The sequence below is a fragment of the Cherax quadricarinatus genome, chromosome 75 (assembly GCF_038502225.1).
Source record: "Cherax quadricarinatus isolate ZL_2023a chromosome 75, ASM3850222v1, whole genome shotgun sequence".
Lineage (NCBI taxonomy): Eukaryota > Metazoa > Arthropoda > Malacostraca > Decapoda > Parastacidae > Cherax > Cherax quadricarinatus.
This window is the reverse complement of record NC_091366.1, coordinates 8,867,668-8,895,187: the sequence shown is the minus strand read 5'-3', so window position 1 is coordinate 8,895,187 and position 27,520 is coordinate 8,867,668. Positions and strand designations below refer to the sequence as shown.

General features: G+C 40.4%; 1 protein-coding gene and 1 long non-coding RNA gene across 2 annotated transcripts; both read right to left on the bottom strand.

Moving 5' to 3' along the window:
• Window positions 1-25,912, bottom strand: LOC128691831 (uncharacterized). The gene is made up of 3 exons (XR_011394116.1): window positions 25,745-25,912; window positions 13,736-13,879; window positions 1-762 (listed from the first exon to the last, which is right to left on the bottom strand). It is a non-coding gene; the product is annotated as an uncharacterized lncRNA (long non-coding RNA).
• LOC138850911 (uncharacterized) lies at window positions 22,788-27,212 on the bottom strand. Its single transcript, XM_070101026.1, has 2 exons — window positions 27,186-27,212; window positions 22,788-23,827 (listed from the first exon to the last, which is right to left on the bottom strand). Exon 2 carries the CDS (start codon window positions 23,825-23,827, stop codon window positions 23,024-23,026), a length of 804 nt encoding a protein of 267 aa, XP_069957127.1. The 5' UTR covers window positions 27,186-27,212; the 3' UTR covers window positions 22,788-23,023.
• Window positions 27,213-27,520: the final 308 nt, after the last annotated feature.

The window sequence follows — 27,520 nt, the reverse complement described above, 5'->3', positions numbered from 1 at the left end:
AGAGCATAATTTCGTCAATTTTCCATCAAATTTCGTACTTTTTGTTTTATTACCTTCACAAAAAGATTCTCTACCATTTCATAAGAAAAATAACAAATTTTTTTTTTTTAAATTCTTGGACACTGGGGCACCACTTCAGATTTGGGCCTTGGATCCTGAAGGGGTTAATGCAGTAGTCTGCATAACAGTAAATCTTCTATTTTTTGTGAGAAAAATTCAAAGTGAAAAGCAAAAGAAATGTAAGAGGGGCATGGGGACGTGACTAGTGAACAGAGGAAATGTTATTTTAGTGCCAGGAATGTCTGTCTTGTTTATTCTGGACCCTGTTTGGAAATTGGCATCTTTTGAAATTTGTGTGAAATTGGCAAAATTGCCAGTGGACTGATTACATCATCTTCACGTCTCTTCTATCAACTTTTCTGTACTCGACTGAAGAAGCCTACTGTGTAGGCAAAACATTTCAAAATAAAGATACCTAACTGTTGCATGTGTGTCTTACAGAACTGTCAAAGCTTATTGCTTGGGTAGCATTTATTGTTAGTGGGTTGGGTTTGTGCAGGACCTGCCTAGTATGGGCCAACAGGCCTACTACAGTGTTCCTTCTCTCATATGTTCTTATGATGTCTCCTTGCCATAGTTTCAAAACTGTTACTGAAGCTGTGTTACTAATAATGCCCAGGGACTCACCAAGTGGCCACAGATTTCTTGTTTCCTTGGTATCAAACAGAACATGAGCAAACTTCCCTTGGCCTAGGATGACAGCTGAAAGCAGAAAAAATTAAGTGTTTGTCATACACACCTGTGTAACCAGACATGTGGCATGTGTTAAATGCAGTTTAAAGGTTAATTAGAGGTCATACAGAACCTAGGCAAAGTGAGGTATTCAGGTTCAAGTAAAGGGAGAATTCCAGTTCCTTGGACCAAGAGACTTCACCTGGAAGTCAAGCAAGTCCATACAACTGACCCCATTTTTTGGACAATACATTTCTTTAGTGAATGGCTAGAAGAAAAAGGGGAAAAGTCATTAATACTGCCTGAATTAATTGGTCATGCACTGCTCCTTTTCAGTCGGGTTAAAAAGAGCCTCCAGACAGATTAAATGTGAACTCCATTCATCACTAAAGACTACTAGGTCGTCGAGGTAGGCTTCTACCCCCTCAAGGTTATAAGTAAGGTCATTCATGGGCTGCTGGAACGTGGATGCTGCATTGCACAACCCAAATGGTGTAACCAAGTAGTAGTTGAACAAGCCCCCATGCACTGTAAATGCAGATGTGTCCTAAGAGCGGTCTGTCGTGGGTACTTGATAGTAGACTCGCAGTAAGTCCAGCCAGCTCACACACTTGGCTCTGGCAACCCTGTCGATTAAATCTACCCTCAGCAAAGGGTAACCATCAGGAACTAACGGAATTCACCTTTCTATAATCCGTGCACATACGACAGGTACCTTCTGATTTTGGGACCAATACACAAGGAGAGGTCCACAGGCTTTTGCTCCTTTCAATCAGTCCATGGGTCAGTAAAAAGTCAATCTCTTCCCTTAGAGCTTGGCGTTTTATGGGGCTTAACCCTTTGACTGTTTCGGTTGTATATATACGCCTTACACGCCACTGTTTCAGACGTATTTAAACACACAAATTCTAGCGGCTTCGAATCAAGCAGGAGAAAGCTGGTAGGCCCACATGTGAGAGAATGGGTGTGTGGGGTCAGTGTGCTCCACATATAAAAAAAAAATCCTGCAGCACGCAGTGCATAACAAGAAAAAAAACCCGACTTTTTTTGGATTAAAACGCTGATTTTGGGGTGTATTTTCGTATAGTATCTATCGTTGTATTCTCGTTTTCATGGTCTCGTGTGATAAAATGGAAAACATATTACAGGTAGTAGGTTGGTAGACAGCACCAACCCAGGGAAGTACTACCATCCTGCCAGATGACTGTGAAACAGAAACCTGTAACTGTTTGGCATGATGGTAGGATTGCTGGCGTCTTTTTCTGTCTCATAAACACGTAAGATAACAGGGATATCGTGCTACTCCTACTTACACTTTGGTCACATTTCACAGACACGCACATGCATATACAGTGGACCCCCGGTTAACGATTTTAATCCGTGCAAGAGGGGTAATTGTTATGCGAAATAATCGTTATGTGAATGAATTTTCCCCATAAGAAATAATGGAAATAAAATTAATCCGTGCAAGACACCCAAAAGTATGAAAAAAAAATTTTTTTTACCACATGAAATATTAATTTTAATACACACAAACTGAAAAAGGCATGCACACTTACATGACACTTACTTTTATTGAAGATCTGGTGATGATTGATGGGATGGGAGGAGGGGAGAGAGTGTGTTAGTGTTTAGAAGGGGAATCCCCTTCCATTAGGACTTGAGGTAGTAAGTCCTTTTCTGGGGTTACTTCCCTTCTTTTTTTAATGCCACTAGGGCCAGCTTCAGAGTCACTGGACTTCTTTCGCACAAGATATCTGTCCATAGTGGCCTGTACCTCTCGTTCCTTTATCACTTCCCTAAAGTGTTTCACAACATTGTCAGTGTAATAGTCACCAGCACGGCTTGCAATAGCTGTGTGAGGGTGATTTTCATCCATGAAGGTTTGCACTTCAAGCCACTTTGCACAGATTTCCTTTATCTTTGTAGTAGGCAACTTCTTCAATTTCTCTCTCCCCTCCTCTGAACCAGTTTCCCCAGGTCTGGCCTCTTGCTCTTGAAGTTGATCTATCAGCTCATCAGTGGTTAGTTCTTCATTGTCCTCCTCCACCAACTCTTCCACATCCTCCCCACTAACCTCCAACCCCAAGGACTTTCCCAATGCCACAATGGATTCCTCAACTGGCATAATCCTCTCAGGGTTAGCCTCAAACCCTTCAAAATCCCTTTTGTCTACACATTCTGGCCACAGTTTCTTCCAAGCAGAGTTCAAGGTCCTCTTAGTCACTTCCTCCCAAGCCTTACCTATAAGGTTTACACAATTGAGGATATTAAAGTGATCTCTCCAAAACTCTCTTAGAGTCAGTTGAGTTTCTGAGGTCATTACAAAGCACCTTTCAAACAGAGCTTTTGTGTACAGTTTCTTGAAGTTGGAAATAACCTGCTGGTCCATGGGCTGCAGGAGAGGAGTGGTATTAGGAGGCAAAAACTTGATGTTAATGAATTTCATGTCCCCATAAAGTCGCTCTGCCACGTCTGTAGGATGACCAGGGGCATTGTCTAACACCAGGAGGCACTTAAGTTCTAATTTCTTTTCAGTTAGGTAATCTTTCACATTGGGGGCAAATGCATGGTGTAACCAGTTATAGAAAAATTCCCTAGTGACCCATGCCTTACTGTTTGCCCTCCACAGCACACACAAATTATCCTTGAGGACATTCTTTTGCCTGAACGCTCTGGGAGTTTCAGAGTGATACACTAATAAAGGCTTCACTTTGCAATCACCACTAGCATTGGCACACATCAACAAAGTAAGCCTGTCTTTCATAGGCTTATGTCCTGGGAGTGCCTTTTCCTCCTGAGTAATGTAGGTCCTGCTTGGCATTTTCTTCCAGAACAGGCCTGTTTCATCACAATTAAACACTTGTTCAGGTTTCAGTCCTTCAGTTTCTATATACTCCTTGAATTCCTGCACATATTTTTCAGCTGCTTTGTGGTCCGAACTGGCAGCCTCACCATGCCTTATCACACTATGGATGCCACTACGCTTCTTAAATCTCTCAAACCAACCTTTGCTGGCCTTAAATTCACTCACATCATCACTAGTTGCAGGCCTTTTTTTAATTAAATCCTCATGCAACTTCCTAGCCTTTTCACATATGATCGCTTGAGAGACGCTATCTCCTGCTAGCTGTTTTTCATTTATCCACACCAATAAGAGTCTCTCAACATCTTCCATCACTTGCGATCTTTGTTTCGAAAACACAGTTAAACCTTTGGCAAGAACAGCTTCCTTGATTGTCTTTTTGGTGCCCACAATAGTAGCGATGGTTGATTGGGGTTTCTTGTACAACTTGACTAGGTCGGCAATACGCACTCCACTTTCATACTTATCAATGATCTCTTTCTTCATTTCAATGGGTATCCTTACCCTTATTGGTGTACGGTTGGCACTAGAAGCTTTCTTGGGGCCCATGGTCACTTATTTTCCAGAAACACCACCGAAAACACTGTAATAATACGAAATATTCCGAGTGTATGCTTGGATGTTAGCGCGGAGGCTGCCTGGTAAACAATGGCACGGGCGGCACATGTGAGGCTGGGTGAGGGCGCACATTGGACGCGTCTCGGACGAAAATCGGTGAGCGGGTTTTTAATCGGTATGCGCGGCAAAAATTTTGCGATTAAAGTAAGCGGTATGCGAAATAATCGCTATGTGATGCCATCGTTATGCGGGGGTCCACTGTATATATATACATACATCTAGGTTTTTCTCCTTTTTCTAAATAGCTCTTGTTCTAATTTATTTCTTCTATTATCCATGGGGAAGTGGAAAAAAATCTTTCCTCCGTAAGCCATGCGTGTCGTATGAGGCGACTAAAATGCCGGGAGCGGTGGGCTAGTAACCCCTTCTCCTGTAGACATTTACTAAAAAAGAGAAGAAAAACTTTATAAAACTGGGATGCTTGAATGTGCGTGGATGTAGTGCGGATGATAAGAAACAGATGATTGCTGATGTTATGAATGAAAAGAAGTTGGATGTCCTGGCCCTAAGTGAAACAAAGCTGAAGGAGGTAGGGGAGTTTCGGTGGGGGGAATTAAATGGGATTAAATCTGGAGTATCTGAGAGTTAGAGCCAAGGAAGGGGTAGCAGTAATGTTGAAGGATCAGTTACGGAAGGAGAAAAGAGAATATGAATGTGTAAATTCAAGGATTATGTGGATTAAAGTAAAGGTTGGATGCGAAAAGTGGGTCATAATAAGCGTATACGCACCTGGAGAAGAGAGGAATGTAGAGGAGAGAGATTTTGGGAGATGTTAAGTGAATGCATAGGAACCTTTGAGCCAAGTGAGAGAGTAATTGTGGTAGGGGACCTGAATGCTAAAGTAGGAGAAACTTTTAGAGAGGGTGTGGTAGGTAAATTTGGGGTGCCAGGTGTAAATGATAATGGGAGCCCTTTGATTGAACTTTGTACAGAAAGGGGTTTAGTTATAGGTAATACATATTTTAAGAAAAAGAGGATAAGTATACAAGATATGATGTAGTTTGTTGGATTATGTATTGGTAGATAAAAGACTGTTGAGTAGAATTCAGGATGTACATGTTTATAGAGGGGCCACAGATATATCAGATCACTTTTTAGTTGTAGCTACACAGAGTAAAAGGTAGATGGGATACAAGGAGAATAGAAGCATCAGGGAAGAGAGAGGTGAAGGTTTATAAACTAAAAGAGGAGGCAGTTAGGGTAAGATATAAACAGCTATTGGAGGATAGATGGGCTACTGAGAGCATAGGCAATGGGGTCGAAGAGGTATGGGGTAGGTTTAAAAACGTAGTGTTAGTGTGTTCAGCAGAAGTTTGTGGTTACAAGAAAGTGGGTGCGGGAGGGAAGAGGAGTGATTGGTGGAATGATGATGTAGAGAGAGTAGTAAGGGAGAAAAATTTAGCATATGAGAAGTTTTTACAAAGTAGAAGTGATGCAAGGAGGGAAGAGTATATGGAGAAAAAGAGAGAGGTTAAGAGAGTGGTGAAGCAATGTAAAAAGAGAGTAAATGAGAGAGTGGGTGAGATGTTATCAACAAATTTTGTTGAAAATAAGAAAAAGTTTTGGAGTGAGATTAACAAGTTAAGGAAGCCTAGAGAACAAATGGATTTGTCAGTTAAAAATAGGAGAGAGTTATTAAATGGAGAGTTAGAGGTATTGGGAAGATGGGAGGAATATTTTGAGGAATTGTTAAAAGTTGATGAAGATAGGGAAGCTGTGATTTCATATATAGGGCAAGGAGGAATAACATCTTGTAGGAGTGAGGAAGAGCCAGTTGTGAGTGTGGGGGAAGTTCGTGAGGCAGTAGGTAAAATGAAAGGGGGTAAAGCAGCCGGGATTGATGGGATAAAGATAGAAATGTTAAAAGCAGGTGGGGATATAGTTTTGGAGTGGTTGGTGCAATTATTTAATAAATGTATGGAAGAGGGTAAGGTACCTAGGGATTGGCAGAGAGCATGCATAGTTCCTTTGTATAAAGGCAAAGGGGACAAAAGAGAGTGCAAAAATTATAGGGGGATAAGTCTGTTGAGTATACCTGGTAAAGTGTATGGTAGAGTTATTATTGAAAGAATTAAGAGTAAGACAGAGAATAGGATAGCAGATGAACAAGGAGGCTTTAGGAAAGGAAGGGGGTGTGTGGACCAGGTGTTTACAGTGAAACATATAATTGAACAGTATTTAGATAAGGCTAAAGAGGTTTTTGTGGCATTTATGGATTTGGAAAAGGCGTATGACAGGGTGGATAGGGGGGCAATGTGGCAGATGTTGCAGGTGCATGGTGTAGGAGGTAGGTTACTGAAAGCAGTGAAGAGGTTTTATGAGGATAGTGAGGCTCAAGTAGAGTATGTAGGAAAGAGGGAGGTTATTTCCCAATAAAAGTAGGCCTTAGACAAGGATGTGTGATGTCACCGTGGTTGTTTAATATATTTATAGATATGGTTGTAAGAGAAGTAAATGCGAGGGTCTTGGCAAGAGGCGTGGAGTTAAAAGATTAAGAAAAACACAAAGTGGGAGTTGTCACAGTTGCTCTTTGCTGATGACACTGTGCTCTTGGGAGATTCTGAAGAGAAGTTGCAGAAATTGGTGGATGAATTTGGTAGGGTATGCAAAAGAAGAAAATTAAAAGTGAATACAGGAAAGAGTAAGGTGATGAATTGATTGGATATCAGATTGGAGGGAGAGAGTATGGAGGAGGTGAATGTATTCAGATATTTGGGAGTGGACGTGTCAGCGGATGGGTCTATGAAAGATGAGGTGAATCATAGAATTGATGAGGGGAAAAGGGTGAGCAGTGCACTTAGGAGTCTGTGGAGACAAATAATTTTGTCCTTGGAGGCAAAGAGGGGAATGTATGAGAGTATAGTTTTACCAACGCTCTTATATGGGTGTGAAGCATGGGTGACGAATGTTGCAGCGAGGAGAAGGCTGGAGGCAGTGGAGATGTCATGTCTGAGGGCAATGTGTGGTGTGAATATAATGCAGAGAATTCGTAGTTTGGAAGTTAGGAGGAGGTGCGGGATTACCAAAACTGTTGTCCAGAGGGCTGAGGAAGTGTTGTTGAGGTGGTTCAGACATGTAGAGAGAATGGAGCGAAACAATGACTTTCAAGAGTGTATCAGTCTGTAGTGGAAGGAAGGCGGTGTAGGGGTCAGCCTAGGAAAGGTTGGAGGGAGGGGGTAAAGGAGGTTTTGTGTGCGAGGGGCTTGGACTTCCAGCAGGCATGCACGAGCGTGTTTGATAGGAGTGAATGGAGACAAATGATTTTTAATACTTGACGTGCTGTTGGAGTGTGAGCAAAGTAACATTTATGAAGGGATTCAGGAAAACCGGCAGGCCGGACTTGAGTCCTGGAGATGGGAAGTACAGTGCCTGCACTCTGAAGGAGGGGTGTTAATGTTGCAGTTTAAAAACTGTAGTGTAAAGCACCCTTCTGGCAAGACAGTGATGGAGTGAATGATGGTGAAAGTTTTTCTTTTTCGGGCCACCCTGCCTTGGTGGGAATCGGCCAGTGTGTTAATAATAATAAAAAAAAAAATTACAGAAATAGAGATGATTTTGATTACTTTCTTGATGAAAACGACCTTGAAATTGAGCTCAAAGTAGCGGAAATGTTCGATTTTTACCAATGTTCAAGAGTAAGCAAATCACACCACACATCCAATACATGTCAACTGGGGAGTCTAATATTCTTTCACTAGTGCACTGATATTATTTATACCATTTTTACAATAATGCAGTAGTCTGCATAACAGTAAATTTTGTATTTTTTGTACGAATAAAAAATCAAAATAGAAAGCAATAGTAATACGGTGGTTCTTCAATAATCGTCCGGCTCGATAGTCGTCCTTTTTGGAAATCGTCGCGTTATTCTCGTCCAAACACTGGCTCGCAAATGGTCGGTTTACTCACTAATCGTCCTTCGTCCGGGATGCGTACTCACGCTCTGAGCCGCCTCGGCCTCCCTTCCCAGCCAGTGTGCCATTGTTTACCAGTGAGCGACGGTTCCCTCACTTGTTCATACGAAATATTTCATAATATTCCATTCATTTTAGTGCTTGCAAGTGCTAAATAAGCTACCATGGCTCCAAAGAAAGCTCCTAGTGCCAAGCCTTTCATAAAGAAAGTGAGAAATACAATTGGATTGAAGAAAAACATCATTGAACAATATGAAAGTGGCGTACGTGTGGCCGAACTGACCAGGATGTATAACAAAACCCGTACAACCATATCTTCCATCGTGGCTAAGAAAAAGGTAATCAAGGAAGCTGTTGTTGCAAAGGGGGTAAATATGCTGACAAAAATGAGATCACCAGTACTCGAAGAGGTTGAGAAGTTATTATTGGTGTGGATAAACAAGAAACATCTAGCAGGAGATACTCTTATGTCGATTATTTGTGAAAAGGCTAGGCAGTTGCATGACGATCTGGTAAAGAAATTGCCTGCAACGAGTACTGATAATTGTGAATTTAAGGCCAGCAAAGGTTGGTTTGAGAGATTTAAGAAGCGTAGTGGCATACACAGTGTGATAAGGCATGGCGAAATAAGGGGTAGGATGGAAAGATTTATGGAGAAACATCACCCTGAGAAGGATGTTGCAAGCCATATCGGCAACTTGTACAGTGACAGAGTCTTGGCCCATTTTAGGGAAGTTTTAAAGAGATGCCAGAAACAGAGCTCACTGGACACTTTTTTTTGTGACACAGGACTCCAGTGACTCTCAAGCTGGTCCTAGTGGCATTAAGAAACAGAGAAGAGAAGTAACCCCAGAAAAGCACTTGGTACCTGAGGTGTTGATGGAAGGGGATTCCCCTTCCAAAGAGTAACTAATCCAATCTCTCTCCTCCTCCAGTCTTCCATACACTAAGAAGAATCACCAATAAAGGTAAGTGTTATGCTGTTAATGTTTCATTCATCATGTCCCATTGTATTGTTTATGTACTACATCTATATTTCATGTAAAAAATTTTTGTTTTAATACTTCTGGGTGTCAGGAACGGATTAATTGCATTTACATTATTTCTTACGGGGAAAATTGATTCGAAAATCGTCTTTTTTGATAATCGTTGCACTTCCAGGAAAGGATTAACAGCGATAAATGAAGGACCACTGTATAAGAGGGACCCAGAGACATGACTAATGAACAGAGGATATGTTATTTTAGTACCAAGAATGTCTATACATTGTTTATTCTGGACCCTATTTTGAAATTGGCATCTTTTTTATTTTGTGCAAAATTGGCCAAATTGCCAATTTCTGACCACTTTATTGGGTAGTTCAAATCGGTAAATGGGCGGTTTCTTCTACTCAACTGATAGAAAAAAATGGAGTTCTAAAGAAATAGCTACAAGTTTGGTCAACTGGAACAACGGAACTGGTCAAAAACAGGGCTCAAATCTGTGAAATCACTGATGCGTACATGTCACCGAGACGGCTAACTTTGCGGGAGCGTAATTCTGTGAGTTTTCAACCAAATTTCATACTTTTGGTGTCATTACCATTGGGAAAAGATTCTCTATCATTTCATAAGAAAATTTTTTTTTTTTCAAAAATTTGCGACATAGAATGGCAGTTTCAGAAAAGGGCTGGCGACAGTCAAAGGGTTAAACGATAAGGGGATTGTTTGATGGGCGCAGCTCCTTGGACATCCACGTCGTGTATTGCCAACGTGCAGTGCTTAGGTATATCACCAAACAAGGATGGGTATTTCAATATCATACTTTTCACTTCTTTGGCCCAGTCGTTGGTCAGAAATTGCAAAAAATCGTCCAGGGATCATAGAATTTGAGTATTTCTAAGATGGATTTCTATCCTTTTGGAGCAGTCCTCCAAATCCTCTGCTTCTTCCTGGGACTCTAGGAGTGGCAGTGGTCGGGGCTAACCCTCCATATCTCTTCAACTGGTTAACATGTTATGTATGGTCCGGTTTCTTTATCCCGGGCATATGAACCAGGTAATTCACTTCACTTAGATTTTTAATGACTTCCAAAGGTCCCTCATATCTTGGTTTCAATGCATGTCCAGGCATTGTGGGAAAAATAAGGTTGCATTACAGACACCACCAAATCTGACAAATGAAAATTACTAGTAAGTAAAAATTACTATTTAATTTTAGTTTTCACTTTATTAATCATTACTGAAAGCATTTGAAGAGTGTGGGAAGGTTCATGAGAGTTTGCCAGGCCAAGTTGGATGCTTCAAAGTTTATCAGCTGGCTGTACATGTCAACAATGCAAAAATAAAAGCCACATATCTTGCCAAATTGTAACAAATGTACAGGAACTTGCCACACTTATTTCAAATGAACATACAGTGGAACCTCAAATTTCGAACTTAATCCGTTCCAGGAGCTAGTTCTAAATTCGAAAAGTCTGAAATTCGAAGCAATATTTCCCATAAGAAATAATGGAAATACAATTAATCTGTTCCAGAAACCCAAAAATATTCACAAAAAAAAATACATTTTATAGAGATTAATTACAGTTTTACATACACACAACAAATGCTATAGTCTTTAATTATGTATAGTAATATAAAATAACATTTTTACTTACCTTTATTGAAGATTGGTGATGGCATCTGGAAGATAGGGAGGAGGAGAGAGGGAGTTGGGGTTATTGTTTGGAAGGAGAATCCCCCTCCATGAGGACTTCCGGTATCAAAGCCCTCTCTGGGGTTGCTTCCCTTCTCTGTATTTTAATGCCACTAGGACCAGCTTGAGAGTCATTGGACCCCAGTCTCACAAAATAACTGTCTACAGTCCTCTGTTTCTGTCTCACAAAATAACTCCACAGTCGTCTGTTTGTCTCACAAAATAACTGTCCACAGTCGTCTGTTTCTGTCTCACAAAATAACTGTCCACAGTCATAAATAACAAAAAAAGGCACAATACCGTGACTGGAACGATACACAAATAACCCGCACATAAAAGAGAGAAGCTTACAACGATGTTTCGGTCCGACTTGGACCATTGACAAAGTCACACTGTGACTTTGTCAATGGTCCAAGTCAGACCGAAACGTCGTCGTAAGCTTCTCTCTTTTATGTGTGGGTTATTTGTGTAACTGTCCACAGTCGTCTGTTTCTGTCTCACAAAATAACTCTCCACAGCCGTCTGTTTCTGTCTCTCAAAATAACTGTCCACAGTCCTCTGTACATCCTGGCAAGCTCAACAAGTCTCACTCCAATCTCATGCTTCTGTATTATTTCCTTCTTCACATCTATGGTGTTTCTCACTTTCTTTACCACAGGGGTACCGCTAGCAAGTTTCTTTGGGCCCATGGCAGCTTATTTCACACCCCCACAAGCACTAAACACAATTAAATAATCGTAAAATGTGTGAATGAGATCGCAGGTTAGTGTTCACTCAAGCATAAACAAAGCTAGACTGCTCACGGCGCCTGCGCGGGGACGCGGACAGATCGGGCCAGTGGACAGGTCCCGTACCCGGCAGTCCAAAAATAGGGGTGCGTTCGATAATAGGGACACAGTTTGTCCAAAAAAATGGTCTTATTTTCGAAACGTTCGGTATGTGATACGTTCGATTTTTGAGGTTCCACTGTACACCAAAAATAAATGCATTTGATAAAGCCAAAGAAAATATTAATAAACATAATATTGCACTGTATATACAAGTGAAGTACTTCACAAGGCAATACTAAACCTAATGAACAAACCATATACAGAAATAAGTATGTATGCACATATATATACAGCCTCTCCTCACTTAGCGACACACTCGTTTACCGATGCCTCAGACTTACGACGGGCACTCTGACCAGTATTTATACCTAAATAATGTATATTAGACCTGATTTCCTCTATTCTATTTATTTCAATATACGTACAGTAAACTACTGTATAAACATTTAAAAATATACCAGAAATGTTATAAATGGTGTGAAGGTGACATTAAAACAATATCAAAGATGTATGACACAAACCACTACCATTATAGTAAGCTCCTAACTTAGTGACGAATTCGTTTAACGACTTGGTCTTAAGAACAGAACTCCGTCATTAAGTGAGGAGAGGCTGTATATGTGCATGTACACACATCAGTTATTAAAAAATTTATAATACTGCACTAAGAAATACTTTATATATGTATGAGAGGTTACAATAGATAAACAGGCCCAAGGCTGGGCTCTGGGAGTAGCAAAATTCTTGGAACTCATCAAAGGTATATATATCAAAGGTATAATATCCATGGCCCAAGACTTTTCAATATACTACTGTACAGGTTGGCCATCACTAATCTGGCAATTAGTAATCCAGTTCCACCAGTAATCTGGCACTAATTTCGGCCAGCATAACTTCAAATTTCCAGGGTCACCACACCAACCTGCTACTACTGTTTGGTGGCGCTACTTGCTGCGTAAGTCATTCCAATTTCTTTTTCTCCATTTATTGTTATAACCTGCTCACTTTTAGCCCTAGCCATGGTTCCAATTAATAAAAGAAATGCTTCTCGTTGTGTAAAGCACATACACCATACATTGTCCATAAAAGATAAGGTGGCTTTGAAGCCAGTGTTGGTTGCCATGAGCTCAGCTCTCTCAGATAAGCTGTGACTGGTAAATTTGGGCCTACATATGAGAGAATAGGTCTGTGTGGTAAGTGTGCACTATATAAAAAAAATCCTGCAGCACGCAGTGCATGAGAAAAACACTGTGACTGTGATTATGGTGTAAACCCGACTTTGCAGTGTATTTTCATATGGTTGTATTCTCGTTTTTTTTCGGTCTCATTTGATAGAACGAAAGATGTACTATTACAGAAAGAGATGTAATTTTGATTGGTTTCATGCTGGAAAGTACCTTAAAATTGGGCTCAAAGTAGCGGAAATGTTTGATATTTGCTGTTCACAAGTAAACAAATGACATCACTGTCCAATACGTGTCCAACTGCCCGGTCTAATATGCAGTCACAAATGGGTCGACATTATTTATACAATTATTACAAAAATGCAGTAGTCTGCATAACAGTAAATCTATTTTTTGTGTGAATAAAAATTCAAAATGGAAAGCAAGCATAATATAAGAGGTCTAGAGATGTGACTAATGAACAGAGAAAATGTAATTTTAGTGCTAGGAATGTCTGCATTATTTATTTTGGACCCTGTTTTGAAACTGGCATCTTCTGAAATTTGTGTGAAATTGGCCAAATTACCAATTTCAGACCACTTTATTGGGTGGTTGAAATAGGTGAATGGGCAGTTTCTTGTACTCAATTGACAGAATAAAAGGAATACAGTATGTACTAGCGTAATAGCTATGAGTTTGGTAGACTGGAACAATGGAATGGGCCAAAAATAGGGCATAAATTGGGTGAAATCGCTGATGCATAAATACTGCTGTTGGGTTAAGTGCATTCTAACCTAACCACTCTATAATCTGGTAAAATCAGTAATCTGACACCCTACAGGTTCTGATGATGCCAGTGTAGTGATGATCAACCTGTACCAGCAGACAGAAATATGGCCTGAGTGATTACACAAGTTTTCAAGAAGTAACTGGATACCTTCCTTCTACAAGAGCCAGATGATTATGATGATTATGAAGCCTGCAGGGTGCTAGCATGAACAGCCTGGTTGATCAAATAGTTACAAGGGAAGCCTGGAATCATGATGGGCTGTGGAAGAGTCCTTGAAATCACATGCAGTCACTTAAAAAAAAAAAAAGAAAAATGCAAAATTATAAATTTGGAAAGTAAATATTGATCTAAAATAATACTGAAAATAAAGTGAATAAGGTATTATATTGGTGAAGCTCAGGAGGAGTTTGATTTATCAGTCCCTCAGCCTGTAGTTGATGTAATCAGTTCATCAATCTTGAAAAGAATACAACATATGAGTGAAGAAGTGGCTTATATACTGTAGACAGGTAAATTGAAGAAGTCATAGGCAGTATCACATTGGACAAATCCACAGGTGGAAGCAGGTCATGCCTATAGGTTAGGCAAGTGAAGAATTCCCTGTATCAAGACCCCAACATGTTGCTGTGTCCGATAGGCATGTAGATAAATGGTCCAGAGCGCCAACAAGTTGATAAATTAGACACATGTGCAACACTTGGGTATTTTTGTATAGGATTGACGAAGCCAGTGTGTGGCAAAACGTTTCCTCAGTAAAGATACCCAAGTGTTCCGCGTGTCTAATTTATCAGTTTGTCGGTTCTCTAAACCATTTATCTACAGGGTATTACAATAAATCAATATAAACAATACACATGAAGAGTTCTGCAACATACAGGCAGCTTCCATCAGCCAGTGCATTTGTAAATCTTCAGTTGTAAATACTATAACTAACGTCTAATAAAAATCAAGCTAACACTAAGCAGGTGACTCAGATGAATTTTCATAAGATCCAAAAGGAGTTATTCAAGAAACCCAATAATGATTTTACAGACAGTACAAATTCGTACAATGATTCACAAAGCACATAAATAATATGTTGGCATGAAGTGGTGAAAAATTATGTAAACTTAGTCTACAATAACCAAACAAAGTCAAACTATGACTTTTCCCACTGGGGTCCTTATTGTTTCATTATTTAGGTCCAGTAGAACCCCCATATCCACTGATTCAATATCTACGGTTTCAGTTATCCACAGTTTACTGTGGCCCAAAAATACCTCTTAATTTCACTACTTTTGTGGTTTTGGGCCATTATTGATCAAAATTAAGGGTTATTTTTGGGTCACAGTAAACCCTGGATAACTGAAACCACGAATACCAAATCCATGGATATGGGGGCATTACTGTCCATAATTTTATTAATACTCTGCATATAACAAATCACCATTCTTTGTTTTACCTGCCACTTATACAAATTCCCATTTTTTATAATTCATCCTGACCCACATCCTTACACCCACATCCAAGATAAATTGGAGAACATGACAAAAAGTAAAAATCTATTCAGTACAGAATCCTTTATCTGAAATTCCAAGACCCAAAATCAGGAAGATTTTTGAGTGTTGACATGATGCACCACAAACGAATTATTTAGCGCAAGACACAGGAAGCTTGATCCATCTGTTGAGCTGAGACAGATGAGCTTTACATCTGTACTAGCACCAGTTTGTTGTCAGTAGCAACTACTCACTGATACTGCATGTTTTGTGCTTTGTGGTGTGAAGATATTGTTGAAAATATAAAAAAGCATATGGGTAACAACGAAAAAAAAAAAGAGCAAATGCTGATGGAGTGGATTCGTCAGCGTCAAAGTGAGCACATACTGCTTAATGGAATGCTGAATATTTAGCAGGCTGGCTACAAAAATTTAAGAAAAGACATGGCATTAAATATTTAAAGATTAGTGGTGATAAAGCATCTGCTGATCATGAAGCAGCAGAGAAATTCAGTGATGTGTTTGCAAAGATTGTAGCTGATGAAAATCTAACAGTGTAGTCTGGGCCTGAATTTTTCTTCTTTTTGTAAGCAGTGATCATGTTTTTTTGGTACTGTACAGTACCATATTTTGACTTGGGGTCCCATCCCCAAGCTATCCCATTTCATAGATGCAAATACAGTAAGGCCCCGCTTTACGGCGTTTCGCCTTACGGCGTTCCGCTAATACGGCGATGTCAAATTATGACCAAAATTTGCTATACGGCAAGCGGTCTTTCAAATATGGCGCCCCCCCACCCAGTTTGTTTACATTTTCCGTGACATCTATTATGTAAGGAAACTTTCCAAAATTTCAAGTGTTTTAAAGTTACTGCATATTTTATATGTACTCTGATACACGTAATTATACTTAAGTGTACCTGTACCTAAATATACTTGCACACTGTGCTGGTGTGCATGTACACATTAAAATCGCTAACTCTCTCTCTACTCATGACGCCAATACTACTTAATAATAATCACTCTTGGGCACACTGTCTTATTTTACATCACTATAGGCATTTTCATTAATCCATCTATGATATTTTCCTCAAAATTATATATGAAACCCATTACATAGCATATAAACATGATACATACACTCACAGAATAAAAATTGATGTAAATATGAGACTTGTTTACCAAGCAGCTGTGTAGGTAGTGTTGGAAGAATTACGTTTTCTCTAGTCAAACACTGGGGGGTAACTGTAGAAAAATATTCTTTTTGTATGCCTTTATATATAGCAATTCACGACCCTTGTGGGTTTAGTGCTTTTTATTAATAATAATAAAAATAATAATAATAATATGTAATAATAATATTATTATTACCTTCATTCACTCTAAAAATGGTGTGTTGCTGTTTGTTTATTCTGAACTAACTTGTACAACTTGTACACAATGTAAGAGTATTTGTATTGTGAGGTAATTATTATTAAAATAAAAAACATTGAGGCAAATGTTTTACAAACTCTTACAAATGGACGTGAATGAACTAAAAGTAGACACACATTAATACGCATTTATTTCGCCTGACCAAGTGATCGTCCACTACCTGTTCAGTTTGTGTTCTTACATTGTCTCAATTCTGTATCTCGTTCTCTCTCTCGTTTACTCTTTCGTTAACTAGTTGGCTCTCATTGACGATGGCGTCTAAGGTTAGCTGTAATAAAAATAGTAGTCGTAAGCCTCTTGCTTTAAGTGCCAAGTTAGAGGATGATGGTGTGCCATTCTGATTTTATTCAATGAACACCCTGACACTCACCTCTCACACATTAATATTAATATTTTAAGGTAAGTAATAAGTGTACTCTGTGTGTATCATACCTTTTATTGTGTTTTTAATGCCTATTTATATTGCTGACTTAATATAAGTTAGTGTAAACTTGTTGTCTGGCATTTATTGCATATTTTATGTGTGCTCTGATAATAATACTTGTGGACTTGTGTGGTAGCCGGGTGGAGGGACATTACGTTTTCTCTGCTCAGCCATCAGAGCAAACGTTTATGAATCTGCGTTTGGCCCAGCCACTCCCTCACTCCGCTTTTGTTTACAATTTTCGGCATGAATTATTCATTACTTCTACCTTCGTTTATGATGGCATCTAAAGGTAGTTGTTAGAAATGATTAAATTCAGTGAACAAGGCATGTCGATGTTAATAATATGGCTCTGGGCCACAGTGTAGGTAGCCGGTAGGTGTACGGGCTACACCTACCGGCTACCTACACTGACTTTCTACAAATAAATACTACTCGCCTCTCTTCCTATATCAAGACTACACATATCTCTGGGATGTTTTAAATATCGTATATTAAGTACGAGACGGGGAGCCAGGGCTACCTACACCTGACTTCCTACAAATAAGTACTACTCACCTCTCTCCCTACATTAAGATTACAAATACTTTAAGATAAGTAATGAATTTATTGTGAATGTATTTTACTTTGTGTGTTTTTAATGCCTAGTTCTATTACTAACTTAATATAATTTAGTGTAAACTTGTTGTCTGGCATTTATATGCATTTATAAATAGAAAAAAATGGCGTTCTGCCTTCCGGCGATGTCTGCTTTCCAGCGACAGCCTGGAACCTAACCCGCCGTATAAGTGGGGCCCTACTGTATACAAATATTCCAAAATCCAAAACACTTCCAGTCCTAAGCATTTTGGATAAAGAATTCTTAACTGTAGAACAATATGTAAGAGCTAGTCATAGGATCTTCCATGCCTGAGCAGTTGAGCCAGCCATAGGATCTTCCATGCCTGAGCAGTTGAGCCAGTCATACGATCTTCCACGCCTGAGCAGTTGAGTCAGTCATAGGATCTTCCACGCCTGAGAAGTTGAGTCATAGGATCTTCCACGCCTGAGCAGTTGAGTCAGTCATAGGATCTTCCATGCCTGAGCAGTTGAGTCAGTCATAGGATCTTCCATGCCTGAGCAGTTGAGTCAGTCATAGGATCTTCCATGCCTGAGCAGTTGAGTCAGTCATAGGATCTTCCATGCCTGAGCAGTTGAGTCAGTCATAGGATCTTCCATGCCTGAGCAGTTGAGTCATAGGATCTTCCACGCCTGAGCAGTTGAGTCAGTCATAGGATCTTCCATGCCTGAGCAGTTGAGTCAGTCACAGGATCTTCCATGCCTGAGCAGTTGAGTCAGTCATAGGATCTTCCACACCTGAGCAGTTGAGTCAGTCATAGGATCTTCCACGCCTGAGCAGTTGAGCCAGTCATAGGATCTTCCATGCCTGAGCAGTTGGGTCAGTCATAGGATCTTCCATGCCTGAGCAGTTGAGCCAGTCATAGGATCTTCCATGCCTGAGCAGTTGAGCCAGTCATAGGATCTTCCACGCCTGAGCAGCTGAGTCAGTCATAGGATCTTCCACACCTGAGCAGTTGAGTCAGTCATAGGATCTTCCATGCCTGAGCAGTTGAGTCAGTCATAGGATCTTCCACACCTGAGCAGTTGAGTCAGTCATAGGATCTTCCATGCCTGAGCAGTTGAGTCAGTCATAGGATCTTCCACGCCTGAGCAGCTGAGTCAGTCATAGGATCTTCCATGCCTGAGCAGTTGAGTCAGTCATAGGATCTTCCATGCCTGAGCAGTTGAGTCAGTCATAGGATCTTCCACACCTGAGCAGTTGAGTCAGTCATAGGATCTTCCATGCCTGAGCAGTTGAGTCAGTCATAGGATCTTCCATGCCTGAGCAGTTGAGTCAGTCATAGGTTCTTCCATGCCTGAGCAGTTGAGCCAGTCATAGGATCTTCCATGCCAGAGCAGTTGAGCCAGTCATAGGATCTTCCATGCCTGAGCAGTTGAGCCAGTCATAGGATCTTCCATGCCAGAGCAGTTGAGCCAGTCATAGGATCTTCCATGCCTGAGCAGTTGAGCCAGTCATAGGATCTTCCATGCCTGAGCAGTTGAGCCAGTCATAGGATCTTCCATGCCTGAGCAGTTGAGCCAGTCATAGGATCTTCCATGCCTGAGCAATTGAGCCAGTCATAGGATCTTCCATGCCAGAGCAGTTGAGCCAGTCATAGGATCTTCCATGCCAGAGCAGTTGAGCCAGTCGTAGGATCTTCCATGCCAGAGCAGTTAAGCACTGCTAGTTGGGAGGTGAGCTTCAGCTTTAACCTGTTTTATGCTGTTAAATATTAATTCATCTGACAGGAATGAATCGGAAGAAATTCCTAGATATTTCAATGTAAATACATGTACTGTAGTTACTATTGAGAGAGATTAGTGCCTCATTATAAAATATCTTAAAATTACTTACTCTTCAGTTTACACTGTGTTCCAAATAGAACAGCTTCTATATTTCAGACTTGCAGATAATTTGCCTATTAAGTATACCAGGATTACCTTAGTTCAATAGTGAACTAAGGTAATCAAGCCACAATGTAAGCTTGTTAAAGTAATTTCTGTGGAATTTGCAGATTGGTTAAGAAGTAAAATGAACTAAGTGTGTTAGTAATAATGAACGAAAAGAAATACATAACAGCAAAATACATGATTCACAAGAGCTAGGCTATTATGACACTGATTTTTACAAATAAAAAGCTAAAAGATGATTCTTGAAAATATGCTTGGTCGAAAAATACACAATAACATGATACATAATTTACAATAAGTACTAAGTAAACATATACAGGCGGGATTACAATAAATATATTCACCACTCACTATAAGCCGAGTACGAATATATTTTAAGGTACGCAATGAATGTACAGGTCTCCCTCAACATTCACGAGGGTTAGGGGATCAAGAGCCTCGCGAATGTTGAAAAACCGTGAATGTTTGGTGCCCCAATATATTGTAGGGAAATATAATACAATACTGCTTCCTTAACTTGTTGAACCACGAACAATCATAAAATACATGAAAACGTCGTAAATTGTACTAAATACATACGTTATGCCTTAACAACATGTATGTTATTAAATACCACTGCCTCCACCACTACAAGTCCCTACTACCCTCCCTCCGACCCCCCACAACTGGCAGCCAGCCCTCCCACCACTGTGTGGTGAGTCTTTTGTTTGTTCATTATTTGCTATTAAACTACAGTATAAATAATGTCAACCCATTTATGACTGCATATTGGAATGGCTATTCGGACAGGTATTGGAAGGTGACATCATGTGTTTACTCTTGAACACAGCAAAGAATCAAACATTTTTGCTACTGCTAATAATAATAATAATAATAATAATAATGATAATAATATAATAAAAATAATAATACAACAATAATAATAATAATAATAGTAATAATAATAATTATTTTTATATTTTTTTTTTATCACACTGGCCGATTCCCACCAAGGCAGGGTGGCCCGAAAAAGAAAAACTTTCACCATCATTCACTCCATCACTGTCTTGCCAGAAGGGTGCTTTACACTACAGTTTTTAAACTGCAACATTAACACCCCTCCTTCAGAGTGGGCACTGTACTTCGATAGAATTGAAGAAGGAAATTGTACAAAAATACGAGGGTTGAAGCAGTGGTGGAGGAAGTGGTTGACGCAGCGTCAGTGTGGCTTTGTTTATGCTGGAGTGAGTATTAGTCTCCGTGCTCTTCCAAACATTTCACAATAATTCATTGTATTTGGTGCTTGTAGTTTGAGTGTGACTGGAATGGTTGAGGCAGTGGTAGAGGCAGTTATAGAGGCAGTGGTAGAGGCAGTGGTAGAGGCAGTGGTAGAGGCAGTGGTAGAGGCAGTGGTAGAGGCAGTGGTAGAGGCAGTGGGTGAGGCAGTGGGTGAGGCAGTGGTATTTACTAACATATATGTTATAAATAATAATAGAACATGTTAATATTAATAACATTTATAATAATAATAATAATAATAATAATAATAAATGTTATTCATAATGTACTATTATTATTTATAACATGTTAGTAAATATCACTGCCTCTACCACTGTCTCGCCCACTGTCTCACCCACTGCCTCTACCACTGCCTCAACTGCTGCCTCACCCACTGCCTCAACTGCTGCCTCACCCACTGCCTCTACCACTGCCTCACCCACTGCCTCTACCACTGCCTCAACTGCTGCCTCACCCACTGCCTCTACCACTGCCTCAACCATTCCAGTCACACTCAAACTACAAGCACCAAATACAATGAATTATTGTGAAATGTTTGGATGAGCACGGAGACTAATACTCACTCCAGCATAAACAAAGCCACACTGACGATGCGTCAACCACTTCCTCCACCACTGCTTCAGCCCTCGTATTTTTTACAATTTCCTTCTTCAATTCTATCGTATTTATTATTATTATTATTATATTAATATTATTATTATTATTATTAGCAGTAGCAGAAATGTTTGATTCTTTGCTGTGTTCAAGAGTAAACACATGATGTCACCTTCCAATACCTGTTTGAATAGCCATTCTAATATGCAGTCATAAATGGGTTGACATTATTTATACTGTAGTTTAATAGCAAATAATGAACAAACAAAAGACTCACCACACAGTGGTGGGAGGGCTGGCTGCCAGTTGCAGGGGTCGGAGGGAGGGTAGTAGGGACTTGTGGCGGTAAACTTAAATATGATTTGGCAGCTGGGAATTTGGCGGTTGGAAATTCGCGAATGTGTGAAGCCCGCGAAAGTTGAAAACGAGAATGTTGAGGGAGACCTGTACTGCATATGCATTTTTCAGGCCTAGGTTTATTGCTCACTTAATACATGATAGTGTAATCATGTTATCAGGCTTTTATGTGCATTTGAAAGTGAAAAAATGCTGTTTCACTTTAAAGCAATTTTGTTCTACAGCAGTAGCCCAGAACCTAAACCTGCCATATAAGTGGGACCCTCTTGTATTAACCCTTAAACTGTCCAAACGTAGATCTACATTTGCACCACTAGCGCTTCGAACGTAGGTCTACGTTTTTTTACACGCTTTCAATTGTAAAAAAAAAAAATATATCTACATTCGGAGTGCTAGCGGTGCAAATGTAGATCTACGTTTGAACAGTTTAAGGGTTAAAGTAACATTAATTGACTTTACATTAGACCGGTCCAAAAAAATAAAGTTGTGAAATTGTTCGCTCTACAAGTTCTATTTTGTTACACTGTTCCTAAGTAACATTCAGACCAATTTTCAGGAAATTTTAGAGGTCGCACAAAAAGGCTTCTCTTGCCGACAGAAGAGAAACTGAAGAAATTTTAATGTTTGTTCCTCTTTTGCAAAGCATAGCTCCAATTTTCTCTGAAAGCAGAATGAATCAATAAATAGTTTTTAGCACTTTGTTGAGCACAAAACAAGCGAGTGATTAAATGTGCATTGAAGAGGCGGTACCACTCAATTTAAATAAAGTACGTGTTAAGTCATGAATTCTTGGATGAAAAATCGTTGGTTTTGATTGACCTTCACCAACTACTGGACTATGTATTCAACTGAAAAATTACTAAAACAGGAGTTTGTCCAGCTTATTTCTCCCACTAAAAGTTGAAAAAAAAAAAAATGTTAACATTCTTAATTGCATTCTCCCATCTTTTCTCTTTCAAATTCAGTCAAGAAAATAGTGTCACAACAGAAAATCTCATGCAATTCACTTCTCAAGTTGAACAAACGTCAAAATTTGGCCAAACATCCCCTCAAGTACCATGGTTTTCTGGGGGGTTACCATGGAATTTCAGAAGAAGAAGAAGAAAAAAAAAAAAAAAAAAAAACTGTTAATAAGAATTTATTTCATGAGACTATCAGATTCAAAAGGAATTAGGTCTAACTTACATAGGGAAAAAGTTATTAGCCTCTCAAAAGCATCTGGTCGTGTCAGGTCACTCATTTGTCACACCAACTGCCAGTAAAATGTCGCTCCACTAGCTCACTCGTAATAATGCTTCCTTGTGCCTACTTGAACAATGAAATAAGGTGGGACTTTAATCTGTCCCTCTAAAATTCAGCAATCACCCTTCTTTGTTAGTCTCTCCTTGGTCGGAGCAGGGAAGCGGCAACGGTGATCTGCCACAAGGAGAAGAAGGTACTGTTTCCGGGAGGTTGAGTTGGTTGACGGCTGATGCAACAGCAGGGGAGGCAAAGACGTTCTTCAGTCGCTTGGGAGGCACCGTAAGCGCTGTCGAACAACTGATAGTAGAAGCAAAGTCTTCGTTGCCCTTGGACTCAAGGCTGGAGGAGGACGTGGAAGACAGCCGAGGTGCTGCCACCAAGAATGAAGCTGCCTCGGCCTCTGCCTTCGCCCTTCTCGCCTTCTCTTGTCCTTCCCAAAGTCGCTTCCGACTCTCCCTTCCCGTTGTCATGGGATCAGGGCCAGACATAATGCATGAGGTGACATCCTCGCGTTGCATTTGGTAAAACACGCGATCCTCTTCAACAGTCATCTGCGCCAGGGCATCACTGGCTCCGATGTCAAAGAGGTCACCGAGGGAGTCCTGGAAAATCCTCGCTTGCGTATCACCTCGCTTTCGACTCTTCTTGAGGTTCTGGTATTCACGCATTAACTTCTCCAACTTCCGCACGCAGGAATCTAACCGCTGGGTAGGGATCCTTGCCCTCGTCCAGATGGCACAGCAGGCTTCGCAGGATTTCTTGAAGCTTTTTGGGAAAGGTAGATTCTGCTTCAGGTGAAAGAATTGTGACACGCGAAGTATGTCACCTCGCGTCGGAAGCCGGGCAGTTGAGAAAAACTCAAGAGGACACCCTATTAACCACCATTCCGATGCACTTTGTGTACTCTGTGCTGAGGATGCCATCTGCGATAGAGAGAAACCAAAGGTGAAGTTTTGCGCAACCTTTAAATATGCATGAAATGGTCCAAATTTTGGCACACAGTACAGGCTCATATAGTGGAATAAAAATTATTGTGGAATGCATTTCCTTTGAAGTTTTAAAATTAACATGTACGTATTTTTGGACCGGTCTGCTATTCATATAGTCACCACCATTATCAATTAATGTTACTTTTATCAATTAAAATGACAGATTTGTTTCCATAAACCTATAAAAATGTATATAGAATCATAATTACAAAAATTAATAAGCAATACATATCGCACAAATTAATGAACTTAATATTGTACCATCGAGGCTATATATAATTGATGACCAAAATCAATGAGTAGTAGTCGTATAATTTTACCTCTAATTTTTTTAAACTGGTAAGAAATGTAGTCTACCAAAAATCTAAAATAATCCAACCTAAAATACCTCAGTTCAAATACTGTGTCTGTGGGTCAATTCCTAGCAGGGTTGAAACATTGAGCATGTTTCCTTGTACCTGCTGTCCCTGTTCACCTAGCAGTAAGTAGGTACATGGGTGTTATTCAACTGGTGTGGATGGAATCCTAGGAGACAAGATTAAAGGATCACAGTGGAAATAAGACTGATAGTCCTTGATGACGAACTGACTTTCTTGGGTTATCTTGAGAGGCTAACCCTCCCTCGGGTTATCCTGGGTGGCTAACCCTCCCCCGGGTTATCTTGGGTGGCTAACCCACCCCCGGGTTATCTTGGGTGGCTAACCCACCCCCGGGTTATCTTGGGTGGCTAACCCTCTCACCGGGTTATCCTGTGTGGCTAACCCTTCCCCGGGTTATCTTGGGAGGCTAACCCACCCCCGGGTTATCTTGGGTGGCTAACCCTCCCACCAGGTTATCTTGGGTGGCTAACCCTTCTTCGGGTTATCCTGGGTGGCTAACCCTCCCCTGGGTTATCTTGGGTGGCTAACCCACCCCCGGGTTATCTTGGGTGGCTAACCCACCCCCGGGTTATCTTGGGTGGCTAACCCTCTCACCGGGTTATCCTGGGTGGCTAACCCTCCCCCCGGGTTATCCTGGGTGGCTAACCCACCCACCGAGTTATCCTGGGTGGCTAACCCTCCCCTGGGTTATCCTGGGCAGTAAACCCTCCACCGGGTTATCCTGGGCAGCTAACCCTCCCCCCTGGGTTATCCTGGGTGGCTAACCCTCCCCTGGGTTATCCTGGGCAGCTAACCCTCCACCGGGTTATCCTGGGCAGCTAACCCTCCCCCGGGTTATCCTGGGTGACTAACCCTAAGTTATTCTGGATGGTGAACCACCCTCTGGGTTATCCTGAGTGGCTAACCCTCCCCCGAGTTATCCTGGGCAGCTAACCCTCCCCCCGGGTTATCCTGGGTGGCTAATTCTCCCCCAAGTTATCCTGGGCAGCTAACCCTCCCCCCCAAGTTATCCTGGGTGGCTACCTCTCCCCCTGGGTTATCCTGGGCAGTTAACCCTCCCCCAGGTTATCCTGGGCGGCTTACCCTCCCCAGGATAAAAATGCAAAAAAATCTTAACTTGCTCTGGCTGCGGTAGATATGGTACCTGCTATGGTGCATCCATCAAAATAAGCAGACTCTTGGATGTCACTACCGCCCGGCTCCGGCTGGGTTACAAGTATCTTTGGCAGGTTAAAATCACCACCACCAGATGTAGACCAAATGAAATGTAAACTCTGCCAGATGGACTATTGTCACACCTGGCGTCATTATGTACTGGAGTGCGATAAATTAATGAATTTTGAGAACTCACTCAAATGTTCAAGAAATGGCAAAATATTTTACCCACAGTGGTATATTACAGATCATTCTGGAGAAATACCCTGACTTTGCTCACTGTTAATAAAGCATTACCACGTTTGTGTATACTCACCTAATTGTGTTTGTAGGGGTTGAGACTTGGCTCCTGGCTTGTGTATATGTTTGTATGCTTGTGTGCATGCGTCCTCCTCTGTGTGTGCACGCGCATGCGCTCGTGTGGGTGTATGACCCACTTAATATTTGTATTTATAACTCGTTACAATTGTGACCGGGTGTGGACATGTCAGTGGCTCATTACTTTGTAATTTGTTCATGATTGTAACCATGTATAGGAGTGAAGATGGTTCATTAATAATAATAATAATAATAATGATAATAATAATAATAATAATAATAATATCTTTATTTACTACAAGTACATGTACAAGGTATACAGTCCTAGCTGACAACAATGACATACTACTATATAGAAAACCCCTTATTATGCTCCGCATGTCGGGCAAATTAGGTCAGTGTCCCAGGATGCGACCCACACCAGTCCACTAACACCCAGGTACCTATTTTACTGATGGGTGAACATAGACAACAAACCATACCAAGGGTGGGGTTAGAACCCGCGATCAGAGTCACAAAACTCCAGACCTAACGCGACGGTCTGGTCTATTACCTTTGTAACTTGCTCAGCTATCATAACTTTGGGGTCCAGTTCCTGGACCCATTAAGTCTGCCCGAAATGCCTAGCCATGCTAGGTGTTCTAGTGGTACACTCTGTAATTATTATTTTACTACATGTAAACCACACAATAACCAAATTCTGTAAACTCAGCATTGTAATCCTTATAGAGAATAAACTTTGAATTTGAATTTGAATTATGTACCTCTGTAATCTTCAGACCACCGCCCACAGGATGGGTATGGGGCACATAATATTAAATTAACATTTACTAGAATTTAAGTCATAAAAAATGGTTTTTACTAGTATCTCCCAGTACTATGGGGAAGCGCTAAACCCGTCGGGATTATAGAGCACCTGTGGGGGGGGGGGGAAATGGAAGGTATTCAGGTTTAATTCAGGGACTTGGAGCACAGATCCAATACCCTAGATCAAGAGCCCCTCACCAGGGTCAAGGAACCTCCTTTAAGGGGTAATATCACCCAAAATAACAATTATTACCGAGGAAAAGCTACTTTTAATTTTTGCCAAGGTAAAATATGCAAGTAAGTCTACTGAGGTACAGACACACAAGTAATTATTATATATAGTTTAACAGGTGTAAATTACCTAAGATAACCCATAAAAAAAAGGTCCAAGTGCCGTATTTTTATTGGGTTAGAGACACATACTACCTTGCCCGTATATTATGAAATAAAATAATTTAAGAGTTGTGGTAAATACCTTATCTGTATGATAGCCAAGTCTGTATTAAATATGTAAAGTCTAAATAAATAGTATTCAAAAAAAAAAAAAAAAAAAAAAAAAAAAAAAAAAAAAAAAAAAAAAAAATAAAAAAAAAAAAAAAAAAAAAAAAAAAAAAAAAAAAAAAAGCACATACTGCTGCTGACACCTTCCCTGGTGAGACTGTCAGTTGTAACTGGCGGCCATGATGGCTCTCAACCCTCACCTCATCTCTTATTTTACTCTTGTACTTCATACCGGCGCTTTAACGGCAATATTTTACACATGATTTTATGCTTATCTATTTTTAATAGAACTTTATCTGTCAAAGTTATATGTGTTGAGATTATGGGATGTGTTCGTATGTGTGGCGCGCGGCTAGAGTTGATAGTCAGAATATTTATATAAAAATAATTATAGTTCCTGCATACAAAGTTTTTAATATTCGAACTACTACTGCTATTACTACTATTGCCGCTCCTGCTGCTGTTG